Source organism: Giraffa tippelskirchi, chromosome 12 (assembly GCF_054371585.1).
Source record: "Giraffa tippelskirchi isolate mGirTip1 chromosome 12, T2T-mGirTip1v1.2.pri, whole genome shotgun sequence".
NCBI classification, from domain to species: domain Eukaryota; kingdom Metazoa; phylum Chordata; class Mammalia; order Artiodactyla; family Giraffidae; genus Giraffa; species Giraffa tippelskirchi.
In genome coordinates, this window is record NC_137286.1 from 132,753,972 (window position 1) to 132,776,376 (window position 22,405).

The 22,405-nt window shown below is 35.4% G+C and overlaps 1 protein-coding gene across 2 annotated transcripts in view; it reads left to right on the top strand.

Annotated features, from left to right (window-relative positions):
- The window catches only part of GPC5 (glypican 5), a 1,454,838-nt gene that overhangs the window by 1,005,215 nt on the left and 427,218 nt on the right, over nt 1–22,405 (top strand). Inside the window, exon 8 of one of the 2 annotated variants that reach the window (XM_081551127.1) lies at nt 21,214–21,592. The exons of the other annotated variant lie outside the window; for it this stretch is intronic. Coding sequence (XP_081407253.1) covers nt 21,214–21,260 — 47 coding nt within the window. The 3' untranslated portion in view covers nt 21,261–21,592. Of the gene's footprint in view, nt 1–21,213; nt 21,593–22,405 lie in introns of those variants that run through there. 2 annotated transcript variants of the gene reach the window in all.

Below are 22,405 nucleotides of genomic sequence, written 5' to 3' on the forward strand. Positions count from 1 at the left end.
CTTCATCTTTCTTTAACATGAGAAAGCTGTTGATTATTAATCCTCTGGAGTAGAGGGACCACAGATTTATACTCCACTTTGTAGCCAAAGGAGAAAAAAATGTTTGACTAATACAGTGTGCTCTCCTTAATCTACTGCTGCATAACAAAATGCCCCGAATGTCCTGGCATAAAAAGTGAACATTTTATTATCCTCATGGATTCTGTAAGTTAAAATTGACACAGGGCACAGGAAACAATGATTTCTATGATGTCTGGAACCTCAGCTGGGAAAACTCAAAAGGCTGAAAGTGAGTTGATAGCTGAGGACTGGAATCATTTGAAAGTACGCTCACTCACAGTTCTGGAGGCTGATTCCTAGCCTTGGTTAAGGCTGCCCGCTGAAGCAGCGCCATCTGGCCTCTCCAGGAAGCCTCTCTTCTTCTTCACAGCTTGGTACCTGGCTTCTAAGATAAGCATCCCCAGAGCTCCAGGCTGAAGCAGCTTGTATGACCTTGCCTCAGAAAGCACAAAGTAGTCTCCTGTGTGCTGGGTGCTCTTTTGGGTCCGACTCTTTGAAACCCCATGGACTTCTCTATCCAAGGAATTTTCCAGGCAAGAATACGGAAGTGTTACTATTTCCTATTCCAAGGGGTATTCCCAACCCAGTGATCGAACCCATTTCTCTTGCATTTCCTGCTTTGGCAGATGGATCCTTTACCACTGAGCCACTCAGGATAGGCCAAATTCAAAAGGAGGAAACATTAAGCCCCATCTTGAGTAGAAGGAAAGCTGACATCCCATTGTAAGAAGTGCATATGGCTGCTTTAAAATATATGATCTGCTTAACACAGACACAAGTATTATCAATTTTATTAAGCATCTGTTTCTGGGATCTATTCCTGACTTCTCTACCTCCTTGATACTTATTGTATTTAGTTCTTTATTACAGCTTTAATAACTTGTTTATTGCAGGTTAAGGCTAACTCTTAGAATGAGTTAGAAGAGGAAGATATTTTGGGCGATCTTGAGAGTGGGGAACAGATGATGTTCCTGGTTTTAGAGACCAGTTATTTACTTGGCATTATCACAAATGTGTCATCTTTGGATAAATTTTACTATGGTAAATATGTTTTACAAGATGAGTGCTGTCCAGTATAATGCTTCACAAAGAAAGTTTTGTGAGACTATTTTAGGGGACATTGAATTTGGATTAAATTTTGAAAGCCAGAAGAATTTTCTTACTGTCGAAGGTGACCAAGATTTTTTTCTGGAGCCATAATAGAAAAATATTGGGAAAATGGCTTACATTCAGGATGCCTTACATTTTCCCCTGAGTTCCTATAATTTATTACATCTGGTGATTTGAAGACAGAATGGTACTTTAAATGATACCACTATCGTCTAAACTTTCTACTGTAGAGGTTGAAAAACAATCAAAGTGAATACTTTTATTTCTTTGTAGTGTAGTATAATAAAAAATTAAAGTTAAGAGAAATCTCTTAGTAAAAATCCATTATTTAGAAATGATACAACTATGGTCCAGAGGTATTAAATAACTTATACCAGTTACAACTGATTAATCTGAGTCAGGATCTGAGCTTGGCCTACACAGAAGGAACCATTGCATTATCCTTCAAGGAGATCTTATTAACTATACACAACAGATACAACGCATTTGGCTGTCAGTAGGAGCATTAAACTAAGTTTATCCAATTAAAATTTGATGAAAAGCAAAGAAGACGTGGTTCAGACAGTAATCAATCTGCCTGCAGGAGACCTGGGTGCGATCCCTGAGTTAGGAGGATCCTCTGGAGAAAGGAATGGCAACTCATTCCAGTATTTTTGCCTGGACAGTTCTGCCTGGACAGAGGAGCCTGGTGTGCTGCAGTCCATGGGGTCACAAAGAGTCAGATACGACTGAGCGACTAAGAATACATATTAAAGCCTCCCAAGTATCTTTATTGTGGCTTATTTGGGTAATCTGGGAGGCGAAGGATTAAAAGTATATAACTTCTATGGAAGGTTTCCAAAAACTATGGAAAATCTAAAAAAAGATCTAACACATCAGAAAGAAACAGAAACTTTGTCAAAGAGAAAAGACAATTCTGTTCTGGGTAAGAACAAAATGAACTTATTGGGGAACTTCAAAAGGGACTGACATCCTGTCGGAAATATGATATGGAGAAAGGCTTTATAAAGACAAAGTTAGAAATGTCTGAAAAAGAGAACTGAGTCATGAGCAAACTCTGGGGAGGGATATATATGTGTATGTGAAAGGAGAAAATGTCATGCCTTGGCATTGGTTATGAAAGAAGGAAAAAGAACAAAGACTAAAACATCATTATTTTGGTCAACCAATCATATTTATGACTAAATGTGTGGGAGTGTGTCATGACACAAGCAAATCAGAATATTATGCTTGGTTAACTATATAACTGAGCATGAAATTTTGAAACAGGTAAGTTTGACAAAGTATATTCAGGGCGCTTAAGACATTAAATTCAATGTGAAATAATTTGGATTTCACATTTGCTATCTTTAAATATACCACTTTATTTGCTCAAACAACATGTTGGATCCATCAGTGATCTTGAATTTAAGATATTCATTTACTTTATATTTTAAATGAATCTTTCTTAAAGGTAGTAGTATCTAATTGATTAAATTGATGGTGATGACTGTTTTGTCATTATTTTGATACTGCAGTGATGCCTTCTGGTCATGGAATGCCATTCAGTCAAATAAGATTCTAATCACTATTCCATCCCTGAATACTGATGGAAAAGTGACCCAAGATTTAGTTATATTCTAAGGACTTATTTGTGATACCAATCAAAGTACATATTCCCTGTATGCCTAAAATTCCTGGATCTATTTATAGAAGTCTAGCTCAGATTTTACATAATCCAGTATATGAGTGTATGTTTTGTGTATGTAAATATATATGTCTGCCTTTGCAGATGTATTATGATTTTGTCATTTATAGTGCCTTTCTGGGAGTTCCTGGGTGGCTCAGTGATAAAGAATCCACTTGCTGACTCAAGAGTCTCGAGTTTGATCCCTGGGTCCGAAAGATCCCCTGAAGTAGGAAATGGCAGCCCACTCCACTATTCTTGCCTGGTACATCCCTTGGACCGAGGAGGCTGGCGAGCTACAGTCCATGGCATTGCAAGGAGTCAAATACGAAGAGACTATATACACATCGCATTTCTAGGACTAAAAAAAAAAAAAATCACTGCACTTGACTCAGCAGTCTTGTATATTCTACAAGCGTCCATGAAACTCTGGCAGGCTAACTTGTTAGCTTGAAATAGATGAAAGTGTCAGGCTTTTCACAGTTCTTGACACAACTTTTCTAATTTCATTTCTTGCTGCTCCCTGTCTGCATGACACTTAAGGTGCATTACTCACACTTCCCAAATATAACTTGCAATTCTATATCTTAATTTATAGATTGTTTTTCCATCAATTTCCACTCAGGAAACTTTTATGTATATTCTTCTTGAAATATTTTTTTTGTATCAAACCACTCATCAGACATAACATTTGACTGTTTAGTTTATATTGTTAATGTAGTATCTGCTACTTTCTTTTGCATTAAGATCAGCTTTGTATGATATCATTCAATATGATATTCATTGTGGATAATTCTTTTATTCCAAGTGCCCAGCACAGAGTTTTCAATAAAACATCTCAATGAATCGACACAATGAATATTTCAGAGGTTCATCTAGACTTTTTTCCAAAATATTCTCTAAGTAACTGTAATTATTTAAAGGGAAAATAGGACCAAAATCAGGGTAGGATTCCACAGCTTGTATTTCCGTCTTATCATAGGAAATGTTTTGTAATAGGCTAAGACTGAAAGAGAAAGAAATGCCAGCAATCAAACCACAATCCCAAAACAGCAGGTCGTTTGAGTAGTTGGTTTGAATAAGCAGCCATCCTACTTGCTCTGATATAGATTTAAGAGTTGCCTCTGGGAAAAATGACAAGTCAAAACAAGAACTAAGTCAGTCACCCAGGGATGTATGTGGGAGACAGTGACATCAATAGAACCAACTCTTTTCAAACCGATGACAAGTCCTGAGTGTTGTATCATCCCTTGACTTACTAATGATACTGCTGATATTGAGTGTTTGTTTAGATCTGTGAGTGTATTATATATTCTCCTATAGTAGACTTGTTAATGGACTCTAACACTGAGAAGTTCTTGGCCTAGAGATGCTGTTTAAATTGCCCAGGCATTATCAAATGAATTAACTTTAGTTTAATCCATTATTAAACTAAAAATAATATATAGTCTTCAAAAGAAGAACAATGTAGATCAAAGGACAGAAAAGTTTAGAGTTTTATTATATTCCTTAAATTACATTAACCTGCATTTGTTCTACAAACATTTGTCGAGTTCAGCTATGTTTCAGAGACTATGGTGTATTTGTTTCATATTGTTGCTATAACAAATCACCACAAACATAGTGACATAAAATATTGGGTAAGACAAAAGGTTTACGTTCTTCTGTAAAATGTTACAGAAAAATGAACTTTTTGGCCATCCCAGTAACACCCATTTATTTTGTCATTGTTCTTTAGGTCAGAAATCTATTTGAGTTCATTTGGGTTCTCTGCTTAGGGTCTCACAGGCTGAAATCCAGAATCATCCACATTGAGGTCTTGTCTATAGATTACGGGGAAAAATCCATTTCCATGTTCCTTCAGGTTGTTGGCAGATTGAATGGAATCCTTTTAATTCTTTGAATCTCTATGGCTCTCTCTCTTACTACAAACCACAGAAAACCATCTACTTTTAAAATGTTCATGGGATTGGAAGTTCACTAGTTATTGGTGTGAAGTGGGGAGGGAAGTCAAGAAATGATGCCCAGGTTCCTGGCTTGAGCCACTGGTTGGGATGATGTGCTGGTTTCTGTAACAAGGAAATGGGAGGGAAAATGAGCACAGAAAGTGAAGGATAGGAAGCTCAGTTTTGAATATGAAAAGTTTGAAAGCTTTTTAAGCCAGCTGAATATAGATGTTTGTAACACAATTTGGATGTACTACTGGAAAATTCAGATGAAAGATTCAGGTTGGAGCTACTCAGTTGACAAACCTGATTATATAGGGCTAATTGAAGTCATAATACTGAAAGGTAATCCCTGGGGAGGGAATGCAGCATGAAAGAAGATGATCTAAGACATTATACCCAGGTCCACTAACAGAAATGGCTCAGAGAAGAGCCTACATAAAGGATACATAAAAATAAAGAAGAACTAGGGCAGTTGCTGTTATACAAGATGAGGAAATGAGAATTTCAAAAAAATCCAGATTTGAAGAAAGTAGGCAACATTTTTGAACACTATAGGCAAGTCATGTAAAAAACAAAAACTGACGTATGGATCAGGTTTAGTCACAAGGGATTCATTGGTGACTATTTGTTTGGTGCAGTGTGTGTGCAATCCAAAATGAAGTGGGTTTAGTTGTAAATGAAACCTGAGGAATTTCTCTTTCAGTAATATTTATAATTGCTATTCTCTGGGAGAACCAGTTTTAAGTTGTAAGAGTGTTCAGAGAAGAGCCTGACAAAGAAGGGGAACTCGCTTATGGTGAACCGTGGGTACCGGAGAGCACAGTGGAATTGTTTTTAGAAGAGAGGAGAAGAGAGACACTGTATTGTTGGATCAGGAAAATAAATATGTATTTTACATTTTTTTAATTTAAAAATTAAATTCTAGCTGATTTACACTATTAGCTTCATATTGTAAATATGAAGTGACTTTACAACAGGGATTTTATAGATTACACTCCGTTTAAAGTTATAAAATATTGGTTATATTCTCTGTGCTGTACAATATATGCTTATATTTTTTACACATAATCGTATATTTTTCATATATTTTACACATAGTAGTTTGTATTTTTTAACTACCTACCCCTATTTTGCTCCTTCCCAACCCCTCTCTCCACTGGTAACCACAAGTATGTTCTCTATATCTTATCTATAAATCTGTTTTTGTTTTATTATATTGATTGATTTATTTTTAAATTCCACATATTAACATACAGTATTGTCTTTTTCTGTCTGAGCTATTTCACTAAGCATAATACCTTCCAGGTCCATCCATGTTGTTGCAAATGGCAAGATTTTGTTCCTTTTGTACTGAGTAATATTGCACCAGTGCTCAATATATGGAAACAACCTTAGTGTCTTCTTTATTTATCTGCTGTTGGACACTTAGGTTACTTCTATGTATCAATTGTAACTAATGATGCTATGAACATTGGGGTGCATATATCTGTAATAATTATGTGTCTAAATGAGAATGTGGAAGATGTGGGTTTGAATCTGGGAAGTTCCAACAGTGTAATGGTATACAATGTATTACATTGAATTGACATCAAAATAACAAGACATAGAAAAATAAAATGCATCAATAATGAAGGTAGAATAAATATTATGATAATCTTCTTCTAGAAAGAAAGTTATCAGGCTTCTCAGGATTCATCAATGAATGGACAGAATTCACGTTTCTGGTGGATGGAGAGTGCTTATGCCTCTAGATGCGAAGGGAGCTGCAGAGAGTCTAGTTTAACTCGAGAGCTCCAGAAAGAGACTTACTACTTTAAAGAACTGGCACGTAGGTCTCCAGAAATTGATTGCATAGGAAATCCTGTACAGCAGAGGAATGACTATTAATAGATTTGAAGCCAGTAGTGGAGGGAAAAGGTAAGAAGTTGGAAGAAATGTTCAGGTAAGTAAGGTCAAGACAGTCAGGACCACATACTACTAAGTACTTAAATTTAATATGCTTTATGTAAGAGGCAAAAAAATCATCCTTGACTCACAAAATAAATACAACATTTGGTTGGTAGGAGTGTACTGAATAAAATGAAATATTCTCAAGATAAATAAAGAAAATTTAAAATATCCATCTCAAATTGTTCCTAAAGGCAGTGATGGAATCAAAATGAATATATTTGTATAGACTTGATACATGCAAAGCATTAATTATCAATTGGAAGATCAAAGATTACCCTTTCTAAAACCTCAAAATTTTAAGATAAGGTCCAACTCTCCCCCATTGGGTTATCTCACTTTATTGCTATATAGCAGTTTCAGGTAGATATCCTGGGGTTTATGGAATGGTAAAATTGAGAAAAATATAAGAAAAGAATATAGAATCACTATCCAGGATACTTTCGAGAAACAATGCAATAACTTATGCCAAGGAAGACTGTATTTTAGTGCCAGCTGAGCATCCATCTCATGATCCATAATGTTCAGATCTTTAGGATTTTTTTTTAAAAAAAAAACAACTGCTTTCAGTTACTGATAGTTTCCATGCCTATATCAAAACTGTTTTTAGTGAGTTATAGAACATCTAACAAGAGTCATCAAAAATGATAGACAAGTATAGTGCTAAAAAATAATGTTAAAATCTTCTAAAAGTATTTTACAGAAAAGATGGCAGTCAGTCAATATCCCAGAATGTCTGGCTTCATCCATTGGCTGGAGAGTGGAGAGGATCTTTGAGAGAAGGAACAAAGGAAATGAGCAAGTTTTTAGTGGGGAGCAAGAAGGGCAATAATTTTATTTGTAGATATTTTTTAAAAAATTTATTGAAATATAGTTGATTTACAATGTCATGTTAGTATATTTTTTATACTTTAGATAATTGTATTCAGTAATTAGATATATACACCTGAAATTCATGGACTATATCAAATCTGGAGATAGAGATTTGAAAATTGTTAATTTAGAATTGGGATATGAGATCTCCTAATTTGAGCATCAGGGTTAAAAAACGTAAGAAAAATTTAGAAGAGAACAGAAATCTGGAAATACCCAGTATTTTGGGGCCAAGCACAACAACAGATTTAGTGAGACAAAGAGACGAAGGATTCTGAGTATAATTTGATCCAAAGGGAGTGAATCAGTGGAAAGGGAGACATAAAAGATTCAGGAGAGACAAATGACTGATAAAGAAAAGTGCAAGCAGGTCTAGGAGTGAGTAGGATTAAGAGTGTGGTGAACAGGTTGAACAGACCTCACCCTGGGAGACTGGAGGAAAAACAACCCTAAAGTATCCACAAGTAGCAACATGTAGGTAGTGGAATTAGGAGGAGTTGCGGGCTTTCATGCGCGTCATGGCTTCAGATTTCTTAATTAATAAAGGCGATCATCTCTGGGAAAGAGAGGGAGGAAGTCTATGGAGCAAAGTAGCAGCAGATCTAAACAATTTCTAGGGAAAATGGAAAGCTGACCAACTGCAAGGAAAAGTACTGCAGATAGGTACTGAGGGTCCAGTGAGATTAGAAGCCGTGCATTTATATTTATGGATTCATATTGTTTTTCAGTGGTCTTCAGCTATTGGATGCAGGAACTCCCATGTGGCTCTTTGGGGCAGGGGAACAAAAAATGATAGACTTAAAGGTACTGATGGAGTTCAGTTGATCTATCCTGTGACTCAGACTCTGTAAGAAATAGAATGAGGTCCAAAGTTGGAGGAATGCTGAGATTGGAATTTAGAATTTTCAAAGCTATGCACAGGTATAGGAGGAATGGGTGCATACTATGTATTGTCTGGAAGAGGGATATAATTCAGACATATAGATTTTTGAGTTGACATATTTGTTGCATGCAAGAATAAACTGTAGAAATCGAGAGTCAGCTGGATGTGAAAAGCAAGGGAAAGGGAAAAGCTAATTATTCAACAAATATTTATTGAAGAACCTCTATGAATTCAGGTATTATACCAGCTGGTGGAGATACAAAAATGCCCAAGATACAATATGCTAAGTTGCTTCAGTCGTGTCTGACTCTCTCTAACCCCAAGGACTGTAGCCGGCCAGGTTCCTCTGTCCATGGGATTCTCCAGGCAAGAATACTGGTGGGTTGCCGTTCCCTTCTCCAAGGGATCTTTTCAACACAGGGATCAAACCCATGTCTCTTACTCTCAATTAGATCGGTCTCCTGGAATGATTTATGTTTCCAGCTTAGGAAACCATGTGGATGAGAGAGTGACAGTATTAAATGACAGTGTCAAAACTTATAATTAATACTCGTTTAGCTTTAGTAGCTGATAAGAAAATCCAAGTAGCAGTATAAGCCAGAGAAGCCATATAGATAAATTTGAATTATGAAAAGAAGTCAGTGTTGAATAGGAAATACTTGGTGGAGTATACAGTGTAGCCCTGGAGAGCACATGGGCAGCATGTGAGGGAGAGGGGAGGTTCCTGAACTCCAAGATTGTAGGGCAGGTGGAGGAAGAAAAGAGCCACTGAAAGAGTTGTGATGAGATCAGGCAATTTGCTTTTGAGAAAAATGAATAAGAGAGTTACAGAAGAAGAATGGTTCATATAGTCCAATAAGTCAGAGATCCCGAGGAGAAAGACCAAATTGCTTGAATAGATTTGGCAAATAGGAAAGCATCGATCATCTTAGCAGGTGCAATTTCAGCAGATTGGGGTGACATACATTCCTCTGGATGGAGGAATACATGAAAGACTTAGAAAATTATGTATTATCAATGATGGCCAGAAACTTTGAAGGTTGTGTCATAATTGCAAAATATAATCTGTATCTTCAGTCTTTTAAGTAAAAAGGTATGTACATTGACAAGAGAAATTTACAATAAGAAATATAAGGTATACATAAAATGTCCAAAAATTAACCTAAACAGAGAACAGACTAGAATGCTGTAACAATAGATGTTGGGGGTGAGGTGGTTAGGGATGTATTATTTGTAGGAATAATAATGATTTTAAAATTTATTTTTATCACTAGTTAATGAAAAATCCCTCAGTAGTTAAAGCTAAATCCAATTTTTCACACACCTCAGTGAAATCTGTGTCCCATAAAGAGTAAACTTATATGCTTTTGAAAATAAAGTAATAGATTATTTTGACATGGACAAGTAATTCCACATATTATTGCCTTCAGATTTTAATGGTGATACGAAATGTAAACATCTTTTACATTTAACGAATGACTCTTGATTTCAAAAAAAAAAGAGACCACCTTTCAGAGCTATGGGAAGTGAACATATGTTTAAGAGTTCCATTGTATTTTCAACATAATTAGTTGTCTAACTATGTATCCAAATAAAGCTAATGAATTTCCATGTACAATTAACTATGATTTATCTAAGGGTATTACAGTTTGAATTATTTTCTATCAACTTTTTCATAATTATCTTTTAATATGAATTTGCTAATTATTTATGGACAAATTTCATTTTGAGTAAATTAAAATCTGTTTCCACATGCAGCATATATTGAGCAGCAGTTAAGAGAGGTGGTTGCAGAAAATGCAGCTTTAATTATTTTTCCCCCAAAGGAGACTTTGAGAAGTTAGGCAAATAATTTACTTCAGTTCTCTTTTATAAATAAATTAAAAATAAATGAGGCCTTTAAAATATTTTAAGATTTCTTAAAAGTTCATACATCTTAACTTATATTCAACAGCTTCATTTTTGATTGATTTTGGTTTGATTTATTTTGCTATTTAAAGAGAAGAGAGTATTTATTGTATATCTTCTGTGAGTTTGTGTTAAGAGGCATGTGGAAGCTAGAATATAGAAAATATATGACTTTAGGATTATTCCTCAAATAGAATGTGCTTATAAAGTATACAGCAATAAATCCAACTTGTTTTAAAATGTTAGCCAGCCTGTATATGATTTTTAAATTGGTTAGGAATCAGACACATGAAATGATAAGCAAAAGCCATCAGAAGTAATATATGAGATAGCTAAATCAAGTCCAAACATTTTAAAACTCTTAAAATATTTTGGAAATACTTACCAAATTATATAGTAATATATATCCATATTACCTATATTTTAAAACAGATGCTTATTAGGAAAAAAAGAACAGTGTGATTTTGGTGGGCATAGAGCTAGACTCAGTATAATTGATAAAATGAGCCTAAGGAAAAATAGATTTTTTTTATTTTACTTTGTTTTAAGAATTGCTCATTCAAAATGTCCTTAGAGATTCTCTTTAAGATTGATATCCAGCATATAGAATTAATCCATATTAAAACTCCATCTAATTTAATTCTTTTTTACAGCTGAGTAATATTCCATTTTATATATATATATATATATATATACAACATAAATAATTACATAATATAATTACATATATTTATATGTAAAAAACATATAATTACATCCTCAGAAAGCCAATTCTTATTTATCTGTTCATCTTTCATTGGCTATTTAGGTTGTTTCCATGTCCTGGCTATTGTAAACAGTGCTTCAATGAACACTGGGGTACCAGTGTCATATTGAATTATAGTTTTATCAACATATATGCCCAGTAGTGGGATTACTGGGTCATATGGGCCATACGGAGTGAAGAAAGTCAGAAAGAGAAAAACAAATATCGTATACTAATCCATATATATGGAATCTAAAAGAATGGTACAGAAGAACCTATTTCCAGGGCAGGAATAGAGACACAGATGTAGAGAATGGACATGTGGACACAGGGTAGGAGGAGGTGGGATGAATTGGGAATATGTATTCACATGTATACACTACCACTTGTAAAACAGGTGAAAGTGAAAATGAAAGCCACTCAGTCATATCCGACTCTTTGCGACCCCATGGACTATACAGTCCATGGAATTCTCCAGGCCAGAACACGGGAGTGGGTAGCCTTTCCTTTCTCTGGAGGATCTTCCCAACCCAGGGATCGAACGCAGGTCTCCTACATTGCAGGCGGATTCTTTACCAGCTGTGCCACCAAGGAAGTCCAAGAATACTGGAGTGGGTGGCCTATCTCTTCTCCAGTGGATCTTCCTGACTCAGGAATCAAACTGGGGTCTCCTGCTTTGCAGATGAATTCTTTACCAACTGAGCTATCAGAGAAGCCTGAGTTAGATGAGTAGGTTATGGGGGAGGAGGTCCAAGAGGAAGGAGATATGTATGTGTGTGTGTGTATATATAAATACACCTGATTCATTTCATTGTACAGCAGAAACTAACAACCTTATAAAGTAACTTACTCCAATTAAAAAAAAAACACTCCCATTTGTCTGGGCTATAGAACTTTGAAAGACTGTTGCTTAATGATATGAAAGAGAGACATTTGTGAGTAATGAAGCCAGTATAATTACATCCCCAGTAAAGCCAATTCTATTGGATACTGAGGAAGTGCCCACTGGGAGGACTATCACCTGTAAGAATGGAGAGATGCAAGGTCAAGTCATGTGTTGTGTAACATAATCTACATATTCTAAGAGAGATCTGTTTATGTTTTTCTTTTTATTTATTTTTCATTTTTTAATTTATTTTTTTATAATTAGTTTATTTTCTATTTTTTAACTTCACAATTTTTTAATTGAAGGATAATTGCTTAACAGAATTTTGTTATTTTCTGTCCAACATCAGCCTGAAACAGCCGTAGGTATACATATGTCCCTCATGCAGTGTGCTGGCTCTGCACTGTCTTTACAACCAATTTTATGGAAGCTCAACTTTTTAAACCAATAGATCTTGCCAAGATTCTTACCAATCAAAATGTGATGTTCAGTGCTTTGTAGTTAAAGTGAGAAAGCCAGGCATATCTCAAACAAAAGATGAAACAAAAATAACAGTAGTAGTTGTCATTTTATAGAACCACATGCAGTCCCAGCCACTGCGGATGCCACTCGACTGAGAAAGCATCGTCCTCGGCCAGTGCACGTTGAATCTCCTCCTGTTCCCAGCTCCCAGATGTAGCCCTCTCATGTCATTGAGTTATGTGGGTCATTCAACCCACTCTTCTCTTTTAGAGAAATTCACAATCAAATATAGAACATGGAAAACCCATATTATCTACTATCTGCACTTTATGTTGAAATATAAGTGTAAATATTAATGTATGTTAAATAGAAATACATGGCATTGTATAGTGTTTTTATTAGAATAAAACTTGAAATCTACAGTTTTAGATTTTCTGCTTAGACATTAACCATGCAGCGAACTGATTAGCTAAAAACAGAAGTGAAATAGAATAATTATTTAAAAAGTTCAAAAAACAGTTGTCAGGCATAATGTCAGTTTATAGTATTTCATGAATACTGATACTGAAACTCAAGAATAGTAATCACATAAGCAGTGGGATTTTGACTTGACTTATACTTTGAGGATAACCTTTCTCCATGTGTATTAAATAAAAGTAAAACAATTATTTAGCATGTTTTTATGACCATACTGTTAAAACAATGCAAAATCATAGGTATACTTTAATGTTATTATACATTAATCAAAGTCTAATACATTAAAAGCCAGGGCCCCAAAGACCTATATCTCAATCCTATAACAAAACACTGAAACAAATATAGTTTGTTATTATACATTAATCATAGTCTAATCAAATCAAAAGCAGATCTATATGTCAAACCTTGAATAAAGGGAAAGCAGAACTAAACAGAATTAATAAATCAATCAGAGAATTGCAAGTGTAAAACAAGTTTCTCCCCCTAGTCTATGTTAACAATGAATCTTGAAACATTGGAAACTTCGAAGAAGAGAAATTGGAAGGGAGCCTGTATCTCCCACCCCAGCAACACAAGCAGAGAAAAAGTGTTTAGCTTACCATTTTATTTAAGCATACCTATATAAAGACACACTTCTGAATGGAAACAATAGACTGGTTGACATTTCCTCCATAAGGTAATAAAGAGAAGAACTTGTAAAATTGACCACCCAAATCTAAAAGCGGGGACCACATGTGGGATATACAATGTATCACAGCTGTGTGACATCATAAAGCCTTGTGTTTAAGAGATTGAAGTCCCAGAAGAGGCTCTGTATCTTTAGGAACTATCTGTAACAATCAGCAGGCTTGCTTGCTTCTTTTTCTGAACTTTAATTTTTTTCATCCTTAATATGGACTATTAATAAGTTATTGTGGGAAAATAAAATGAGATAAGGAAGGTAAAGCTTTTAGCCAGTTCCTGGCACTGAGGAAGTCCTTCGTGAAGGTTATTTATCTTTATTATGAAAAATATTGGCTGTTGGGCAGCTATTCTTTTTACTCTCAGTTTATAAATAACATTAATAATTAGTGTTATTATGTGCACATGTATTAATATATTCCCTATTAACATTTATCTCACTGGCTCAAGTAGGTGTCAATAGGATGCTTTTTCTGGCTCTTTCTACCTCAAACAATAAACCACAAGTGTACCTTCAGCAACAGGCAGGATCCAAATCAATTTCTGTCATTCTGCTTCTGAGTACCAACCAGCAGATCCTGATAGACTTCCATGGGTTTACCAGTGCATTACAAATCAGATACCTGGCTTGTTCCTTGGTGAAATGAGATGAGAAATCTGGTCTAGGCCTACCCAGGATATCTGTGTAGGTTTCTAGCTTTCTGTGGAAAGTTGTTCTATTTCCTCCATGTCACCTCTCCTAGAATGTTCATTAGGGTGATACTTGTAGGATAGTAGTATACGATCTCAATACATCAAACAAGAAATACCACCAAAATAATCTTCGTGCCATGAAGGATGGGACTCAGTTGGACTAGTCTTTTTTATATGGCAGTCAAGATTTATATCAAAAGAAATATGTAGAATACATAATGATATATTAATATGTTTAAGAAGTCCTAATTACCAAAGAAACCTTGTTGTAGAATCACTTTTGAACAAAAGCCTACATACATAAATGTGCATTAAATCCATACTAACAGCAACAAAACTAGCTAAAAGTCCTTAGGAGGAGTAGAATAAAAACACCTTAATAAGTAAGAGTCTGTGGAATTATATTTGAAGTTTGGGAAGGATTTTAAATGTTATTGAGTATTATTAATATCATATGTGTTATTTAAAATCATATGTGTTCAGCCTTGTTCATTGCATTAACTCATGTTTTAAACTTAGAGTAAACCTAGAAAAAATAGTTTTACTCCCATCTAATAGGTAAGGAAACTGGTGTAGAGACAAACCTACCTCCAGAGATTATGTCCTTTTTCAAACCACATGCCACAGTAATATGATTAAAATGCCAGTATAATCCTCTAATGGCATTTTACCCTTAGTTAATATAAAGATGGTTTGATCATTAATCCCTTATTTTCTAGAATCTTATGCGAAGGAAAGCACATCTTCTAAAATGTGAAATTTCTTGCAAACATAATACAAATACTACCTGGAATTCTACAGTTTAATTTGTACAAAGCATTTAAAAGCAAGTTCCAACTTAAGGTATATAAATAATATGCCTTCTAATAAAAAAATCACCCACAAATTGTGTTTCCTATTATTTTAACATAATTTTGATACTTAAAGTTTTTGATCCAAATTAGCATGTAGAGGAATTCTACATGTTGGTGTGAACATAAACATGAAAAATGGGTTGAACTGAAAGTAAGTAATGGTGAGGTAAGTAAATGAAGATTTAACCAAATCTCACCCATTGACAGAATGACAGGAACCTTGTACTGACTAGAAGATGAGCAAATCAACCGAACAGAGAAAAAGAGACATCATACAAAGTTTGTCTTTGTAATTTCTGATGAAAACAGACATTCCTGACTAAGGCATTGAAATGTTTTAAAGTTCCTAAAATATTCTGACAAAAATTGCAAAAGTGTGGTGCAAACAAAATCAGACTGTCTTATCTCCCTAATCCCTCTTAAAATATAATGCATGCATCTTTGAGGAAAATGGAAACATGACATCGTAAAGGACAGCAAGGTGGAATTGTAATGCTACATTTTTTTTCTTTGTTACTCTGAGCTGTCATTTTCACCTAAATGTTAGAAAATATGACAGTGTATTTCTTACATTTAAAATTATCTATTTCTTGCTGCAGCAAGGGCAGGGCCCATCCTTATTTAGGCTACAGAGTCCTTGTTAATGTGATAGAAATCTCCATTGTCATATAAATAATGTGTGATCTGTCTGATTTGATCCATCTGGCTCTACAGTATTCACCAGCACTATTTTCAGGTCCACAGTTAGGAGGAATTTTAACTGCATCCCAGGATACCCAGATAAAACCAAGGTTAAGCACATCTCCAAACATAGGCTTCTCAGGTGGCACAATGAAAGAATCCTTCTGTCAACTGCAGGAGACACAAGAAACACAGGTTCAATCCTTGGGTCAGGAAGATCCCCTGGAGTAGGAAATGGCAACCCACTCCAGTATTCTTGCCTGGAAAATTCCAAGAACAAGTGGTTAATAGGGTCGCAGAGTCAGACACAAGTGAACACAGGCATACGTGATTAAACCTATCTATCCTTAGATTAAACCACCTTTCCCAGACTCAAAACAGATATTTTGGATAATTTTATCTACATGATTATAACAAGTTATTTATCCTTAGACTTCTTTTCTATTACCAAATTCAAGCTTTCTTTGTAAGTATGACTTGGTTATTGTGTTACTAGAAGCTGGTTTACTTTACTGGTATTTTTGTTTTTAATCATACGCAGTATGGCTTACAATATTTGTGTTTGCTTGACTGTAGTATTTTCTAGAAAATATAGACCCTGAAGATCCATTAATGAATCAAGTTATGGATTCATGAGATTAATCCCAGATTCAAGGCCCAGAAATGTCTTTTGTATTTCCTTAGCACAGTGTACTAGCAGATTCATGACAAGCATCATGACCTGGAATTAATTATCATAATACATTTTCAAAGTGTATCCATGACATATTAGCAACAAGACTAATAGTAAATGGAGAACAGGGTAGACAGGGTCCCTGCCTTCAAGGAGCTTTCATGCTAGTGTGGTTTCTCATGATAGGGTACACATTTGCCCATATTTAGTGTCTAACTAGGATGCCAAGGATAGAGCCTTCATCCTAGTCAATGAAGAAAACGCAACAGCTCAGAAAAAAGAATTTGCTGTTCATCTTTTTCAAATTCTTTCCATTTTCAGTGACTCAATTTTAATTTATACAATTTAAAAGTTACTTTCCATTCATAATTATTACAAAATATTGACTATATTCCACATGTTGTACAATGTATCATTGAGTGTATCTTATACCCAATAGTTTGTACCTCACACTCCCCCACCTCTATTCTTCCCCTCCACCCCACTGATCACTAGTTTGTTCTCTATCTGTGGACCACTTCTTCTGTTATTCATTAGATTGCTCTATTTTTTAGATTCCATGTATAAGTGATATCATACAGTGTTATCTTTCTTTGATTTATTTCACTTTAGCATAATGTGCTCTAAGTCCATCTATGTTGCTGCAGCTGGCAAATTTTTATTCTTTTTGTGGCTGAGTAATATTCCATTGTTTACATGTACCGTATCTTCTTTATCCATTAATCTGCTGAGGGACCCTTAATTTCTATGTCTTAAAAGTTATAAATAATGCTGCAATGAACATTGAGGTCCATGTATCTTTTCAAATAGTGTTTTTGTTGTTTTCAAATGTATACTTGTGAGTGGAATTGCTGGGTCATATGTTGTTAATATTTTGAGAAACTTCTATACTGTTTTCCACTGTGGCTGAGCCAGTTTGCATTCCCACCTACAGCATACAAGGATTCCCTTCTCTCCACATCCTTACCAACAAGTGTTGTATTCTTTTTGACAATAGACATTCTGACAGGTGTGAGGTGATATCTCATTGTGGTTTTGATTTGCATTTTTCTGATGTTGAGCTTCTTTCTATGCGATTGTTGGCTATTTACATTTCCTCTTTGGAAAAATGTCTATTCAGTTCTTCTTCCCAATTTTTAATTGTATTGTTTGTTTGTTTATATTGAGTAGTATCAGCTCTTTATATATGTTGGATATCAACTCTAACCTGTATACATGTATAAAATGGAAAAAAAATTCCATTCTAGTTAAAAAGACATTATAATGAATAGCTATACCAATTAGTTTCAATTAACAATAAAATAGGCTCTGGTAACAAGAGCTCCACTAAATGCTATAATAATACCCTTAAAGAGAGAAGCTGTATCTTTTGTCTCAGTATCACTCAATTTGCAGATGTTATAGATTTAACACATATTGAGAAGAAAATATGAACTCAGAATAATGAATGAAGGAACAGGCATCTTCCCTTCACTGGGAACAGGCTGCAATGTGAATACCAAGGCTCCACATTCAGAAATACTAGTAGTAGATACTGAAGACTGAAGGAACTTGGTAACCTCATTAGACTCATTGAAGGTAACCATTAGAACTAGCTCAAGCTGTGACCATTCGTAACTATGATACATCAGCTTATCCCAGTACTCTGCTCTGAGGGAACTAAACAGAAATATTGATAGGTAATTTTAAAAACTTTTCTTAAAGAAACAGACTAAACATATTTCACAAATGATTTCTGAAAAATATCAAGACTGATTTATAAAAATTAATTTAACTAATACCAGCAAAATAGATAAACTTCAAGAAGCATGTTTTGTAAACAACTCTATGTATAGATAAACTTCAAGAAGCATGTTTTGTAAACAACTCTATGTAAGCAGTATCTGTGGAACATAGAAACATACTTATTTTATAATAAATATTATTTATTGCAAATGGATTTTAATGGAGTAAGACTAGAAAAGATGCTACATGACCGATCAGAGGTAGGAAAAAGTCAGTTAGTTAAAATGAGGCTATAATAACTGCTCAAATTCTGAGACATGAAAAAAAAAATGTAAGTTTTAAAAACTTATACTTCTAAAATTGCATATATTTTTGTTAAAATACTTGACAGTCCATTTTAGGACTAGCAGTTATTGAAATCTAAGCTATAAATTTCAGCATCTGTGGTTGTGGTGTCTGAAGTCCTTCAAGAAAAAAAAAAAACATAATATTCCTATTTCAGCTAAAACATCACATACATTGCATATTGCAGGTCACCAGAAAAGTGTTTCTTTTAATAAGAAGAATACATTTCTTTTGAGTCTTTTTATTCAAACACAAAGTTTAAATACTTAAAATACCTTCAAAAAACAGGAAACACAAGCATTTAAATACAAATACATTTCTATATGCAAATATAGAAAAAATTCTATATACAAATATATAGAAAAATAACCTCATTTATGTAAATACATCAAAATATTTTAATATCTTTTAAAAAGGATAGTATCATTATGTGTTTTGAACTAAGTTAAAAATACTAGCTGTACATCGTGACTTTAAAGCGTTTGTTAGCCAGAAGTGAATCTTTCCAGATATTGACTGCCACCTCATTGTAGGTTGTTTCCTCTCTGCTCTAGAGCTTAGAGTCTTAACACTAACGAATGTTGTTTAGTCATTAAGTCATGTCTGACTCTTTGTGACCCCATAGACTGTTGCACACCAGACTCTATGGGTCCTTCAGGAAAGAACACTGGAGTGGGTTGCCATTTTCTTCTCCAGGGGATCTTCCCAAACCAGGGATTGAACATGCATCTCCTGCACTGGCAGGCAGATTTTTACCACCCAGCCACCAGGAAAACCAGAGGTACCTAGAGATACCCTGTTTTTAAAATTCTCTGCACCCTCAGCATGCTGTCTACTGTATAATTTTACTTGAATATACAGCAGGTTGGTCTAAATCAATGTACATCCAACTGTGTTCACTATCTTTTCCCCCATACAGAAGCTTCATATTTCTCCTAGCTAATAACAGTATTATCAGAGACTGGTCATTAAGGAAATTTACTTTCTTTCCTTCAGCGCTGCACATATGGCATTCATTCACCTTAATAATTCTAAAATCCAGCACCCAGGACTGGTTACAAAATGAAAATGTGGATGCCTTGTTCAAAGATACTGAAAAGGTCTGTGCAATAAGAGCAGAACTTTAAGCCATTTGTGGGGACTTCTGAGCATGGAGCCTTGTGTGACTGCACAGACCACATGCCCACCATCATTTCCATAACCTCTTATTTAAATTCTTTGATACCATGAGGCTGTCATCCTTAATATTCTTGAAGCTGCATTAATTTTCTGTTTTCTCACTTCAACCCCATAGTTGATCCTCTTTACTAGGGTTTACAACCTCAGCAATGTAACATATTGCACTAAAAAAGTCTTTATGAGGGCTTCCCTGTGCATTTAAAAGCATTGAGCAGCATCTGTGGTCCCTACTTATTAGATTCCAGCAGTGCCCTTCTTTACCAGAGATTGTGATAGTCAAAAATATCTCCAGATATTTCCATATCCTCTGGTGGTTCAGCTGGTAGAGTCTGCCTGCAATGTGTTAGACCTGGGTTTGATTGCTGGGTCGGGAAGTTTCCCTGGAGATGGAAATGACAACCCACTCCAATATTCCTGCTTGGAGAATCCCATGGACAGGGGAGCCTGATGGGATATAGTCCATGAGGTCACAAAGAGTCAGACACGACTGAGTGACTAGCGCTTTCTGAAGTAGATTTCCCTTTTTGTAAACACTGCTTTGTGTTAACAGAGTGCTCTATACAAAATGTGGTGGTGGTTAGGCTACCCCCATCTTACAACATTGGAAGAACTCTCCCAAGACCATGGGATAAAGCCCAGCTCTCTGTCATGATATCCAAGTCTTTATAACTTGGCCTTGTGTATCTCTCCAACTCAAAATGGAGCTCTTTTCTCTCCCTTGAATTACACAGAATGTTATATTGTTTTGCTAAAATCTTGACTATCTTTATGCCATCCCACATAGAACTGTTATGTCCTTCCTGTCCTTAATTGTGCCTAAGTATGAGGTACTGACGTGCTGTTTCTAAATCCAGTGTGATTAAGAGAGGTCTAAGTATTCAATCCTTCATAGAATTTCCACAAATTAAAAGAATGAATTCATGTTCAGAAACATTACATTGAGGGAATCCAATTTATTTTAGAGCATATGTTCATATAGGGAAATTTTCTAAATAGAAAAACTTCTGTTGTGTCCCTCATAAATGATTATCATGCTTGATTTTATGCATGCCTAATTCAATATACTGGTCTATATATTCTTGAAAAGTAGAGAACACTCACTATACATATTTATATCTCTGAAATTCAGTGTAGTACTTAACAGATGCTAGCCATTATTTGTTGAAAGAGAAAGGGAGGGAGGAAAAGGGAGAATAAAGGGAAGGATGCAGAGAAGAAGAGGAAACAGGAGAAAATTATTTTGAGAAGAGTTCTTGGTTCATTCATTTGCTAGCGGGCCATGTTGTTTGGAGTACTGATGCTTTCTATCTTTGTTTTACTATCTGGTAGGGCCACTCCTCAGTATTTGCTCTTCTTTTCCACTTAGTTGTTTTCTTTCCTTTTTACCCCCCTGACTTGACTTTTTATTTTTGGCAGGTGAATTGGAGCTCCCTGGAGCAGAGAAAGTATTCAAGCCCATGTAGCCCACGAGCATATGGACAAACCAAGAAACATAGTAGAAAGTTGCTGTTCAGTCACTAAGTTGTGTTTGACTCTTTGCAACCCTATGGACTGCAGCACGGCAGGCTCCTCTGTCCTCCAGTTTCTCCTGGAGTTTGCTCAGATTCTTGTCCATTGAATCAGTAATGCTGTGCGACCATCTCATCCTCTGCTGCCCCCTTCTCTTTTGCCTGCACTCTTTCCCAGCATCAGGGTCTTTTCCAATGAGTTGGCTCTTGGCATCATGTGGCCAAAATATTGGAGCTTTAGCAATAGTCTTTCCAATAAATATTCAGTAGAATTAGAAACACACAAATATTAGTATACATGAGAATTTAGAACATAAGGCATTCAGTAGGAATTTAAAAATATACAGGAGGGAGACCCAGGTTTGATCTCTGGATCGGGAAGATTCCTTGGAGAAGGGAATGGCAACCCACTCCAGTATTCTTGCCTGGAGAATTCCACGGACAGAGGAGCCTGGTGGGCTACAGTCCGTGGAGTTGCAAAGAGTCGGACACGACTGAGCGACTAACATACATAGAAACATACAAATATACATGAGAATGTAGAATATGGTAAGGCGTAATTTCAACTGAGTGCATTAAAATGGACTTCACAAAAAAGTTCTGTGTCTATGACTGGTAATTATTTAAAAAGGTAAAATTGAAACCACACTTCACAGCATGAACATAAATTGGAGATTGTTGAGCCAAAGGGGAGGTGCTCTCCTAGTGTGGTTAGATACTGCTGCATTCTGTTTTGGAGGGGTCCTATCACTTGATCTGAATAATCAAAGATCCAGCAGTCAACAATAAAACTATTCACCGTCAGAAGAAGAGCACTGTGCCTCTCTATAAATGGGCTGCATATTCATAATTAGACAATCTTTCCCTGCCTCTCAGCATATGCTTATCCAGAAACTTCTTCGTCATCATTAGTGTCATCACTACCATTTCATGAATAAACACAGTGCTAACATATACTGAGCTCTTTCTAAGCACTTGATATACACTGTCTTTGAAAGACAGACATACTCTGTGGTTGCCTATTATAGGAGATTTCAGTGATGCTGTGGTTAGTAATCCATCTACACTAACGTAATCATTAAAGGTTTATAATTTAGCAT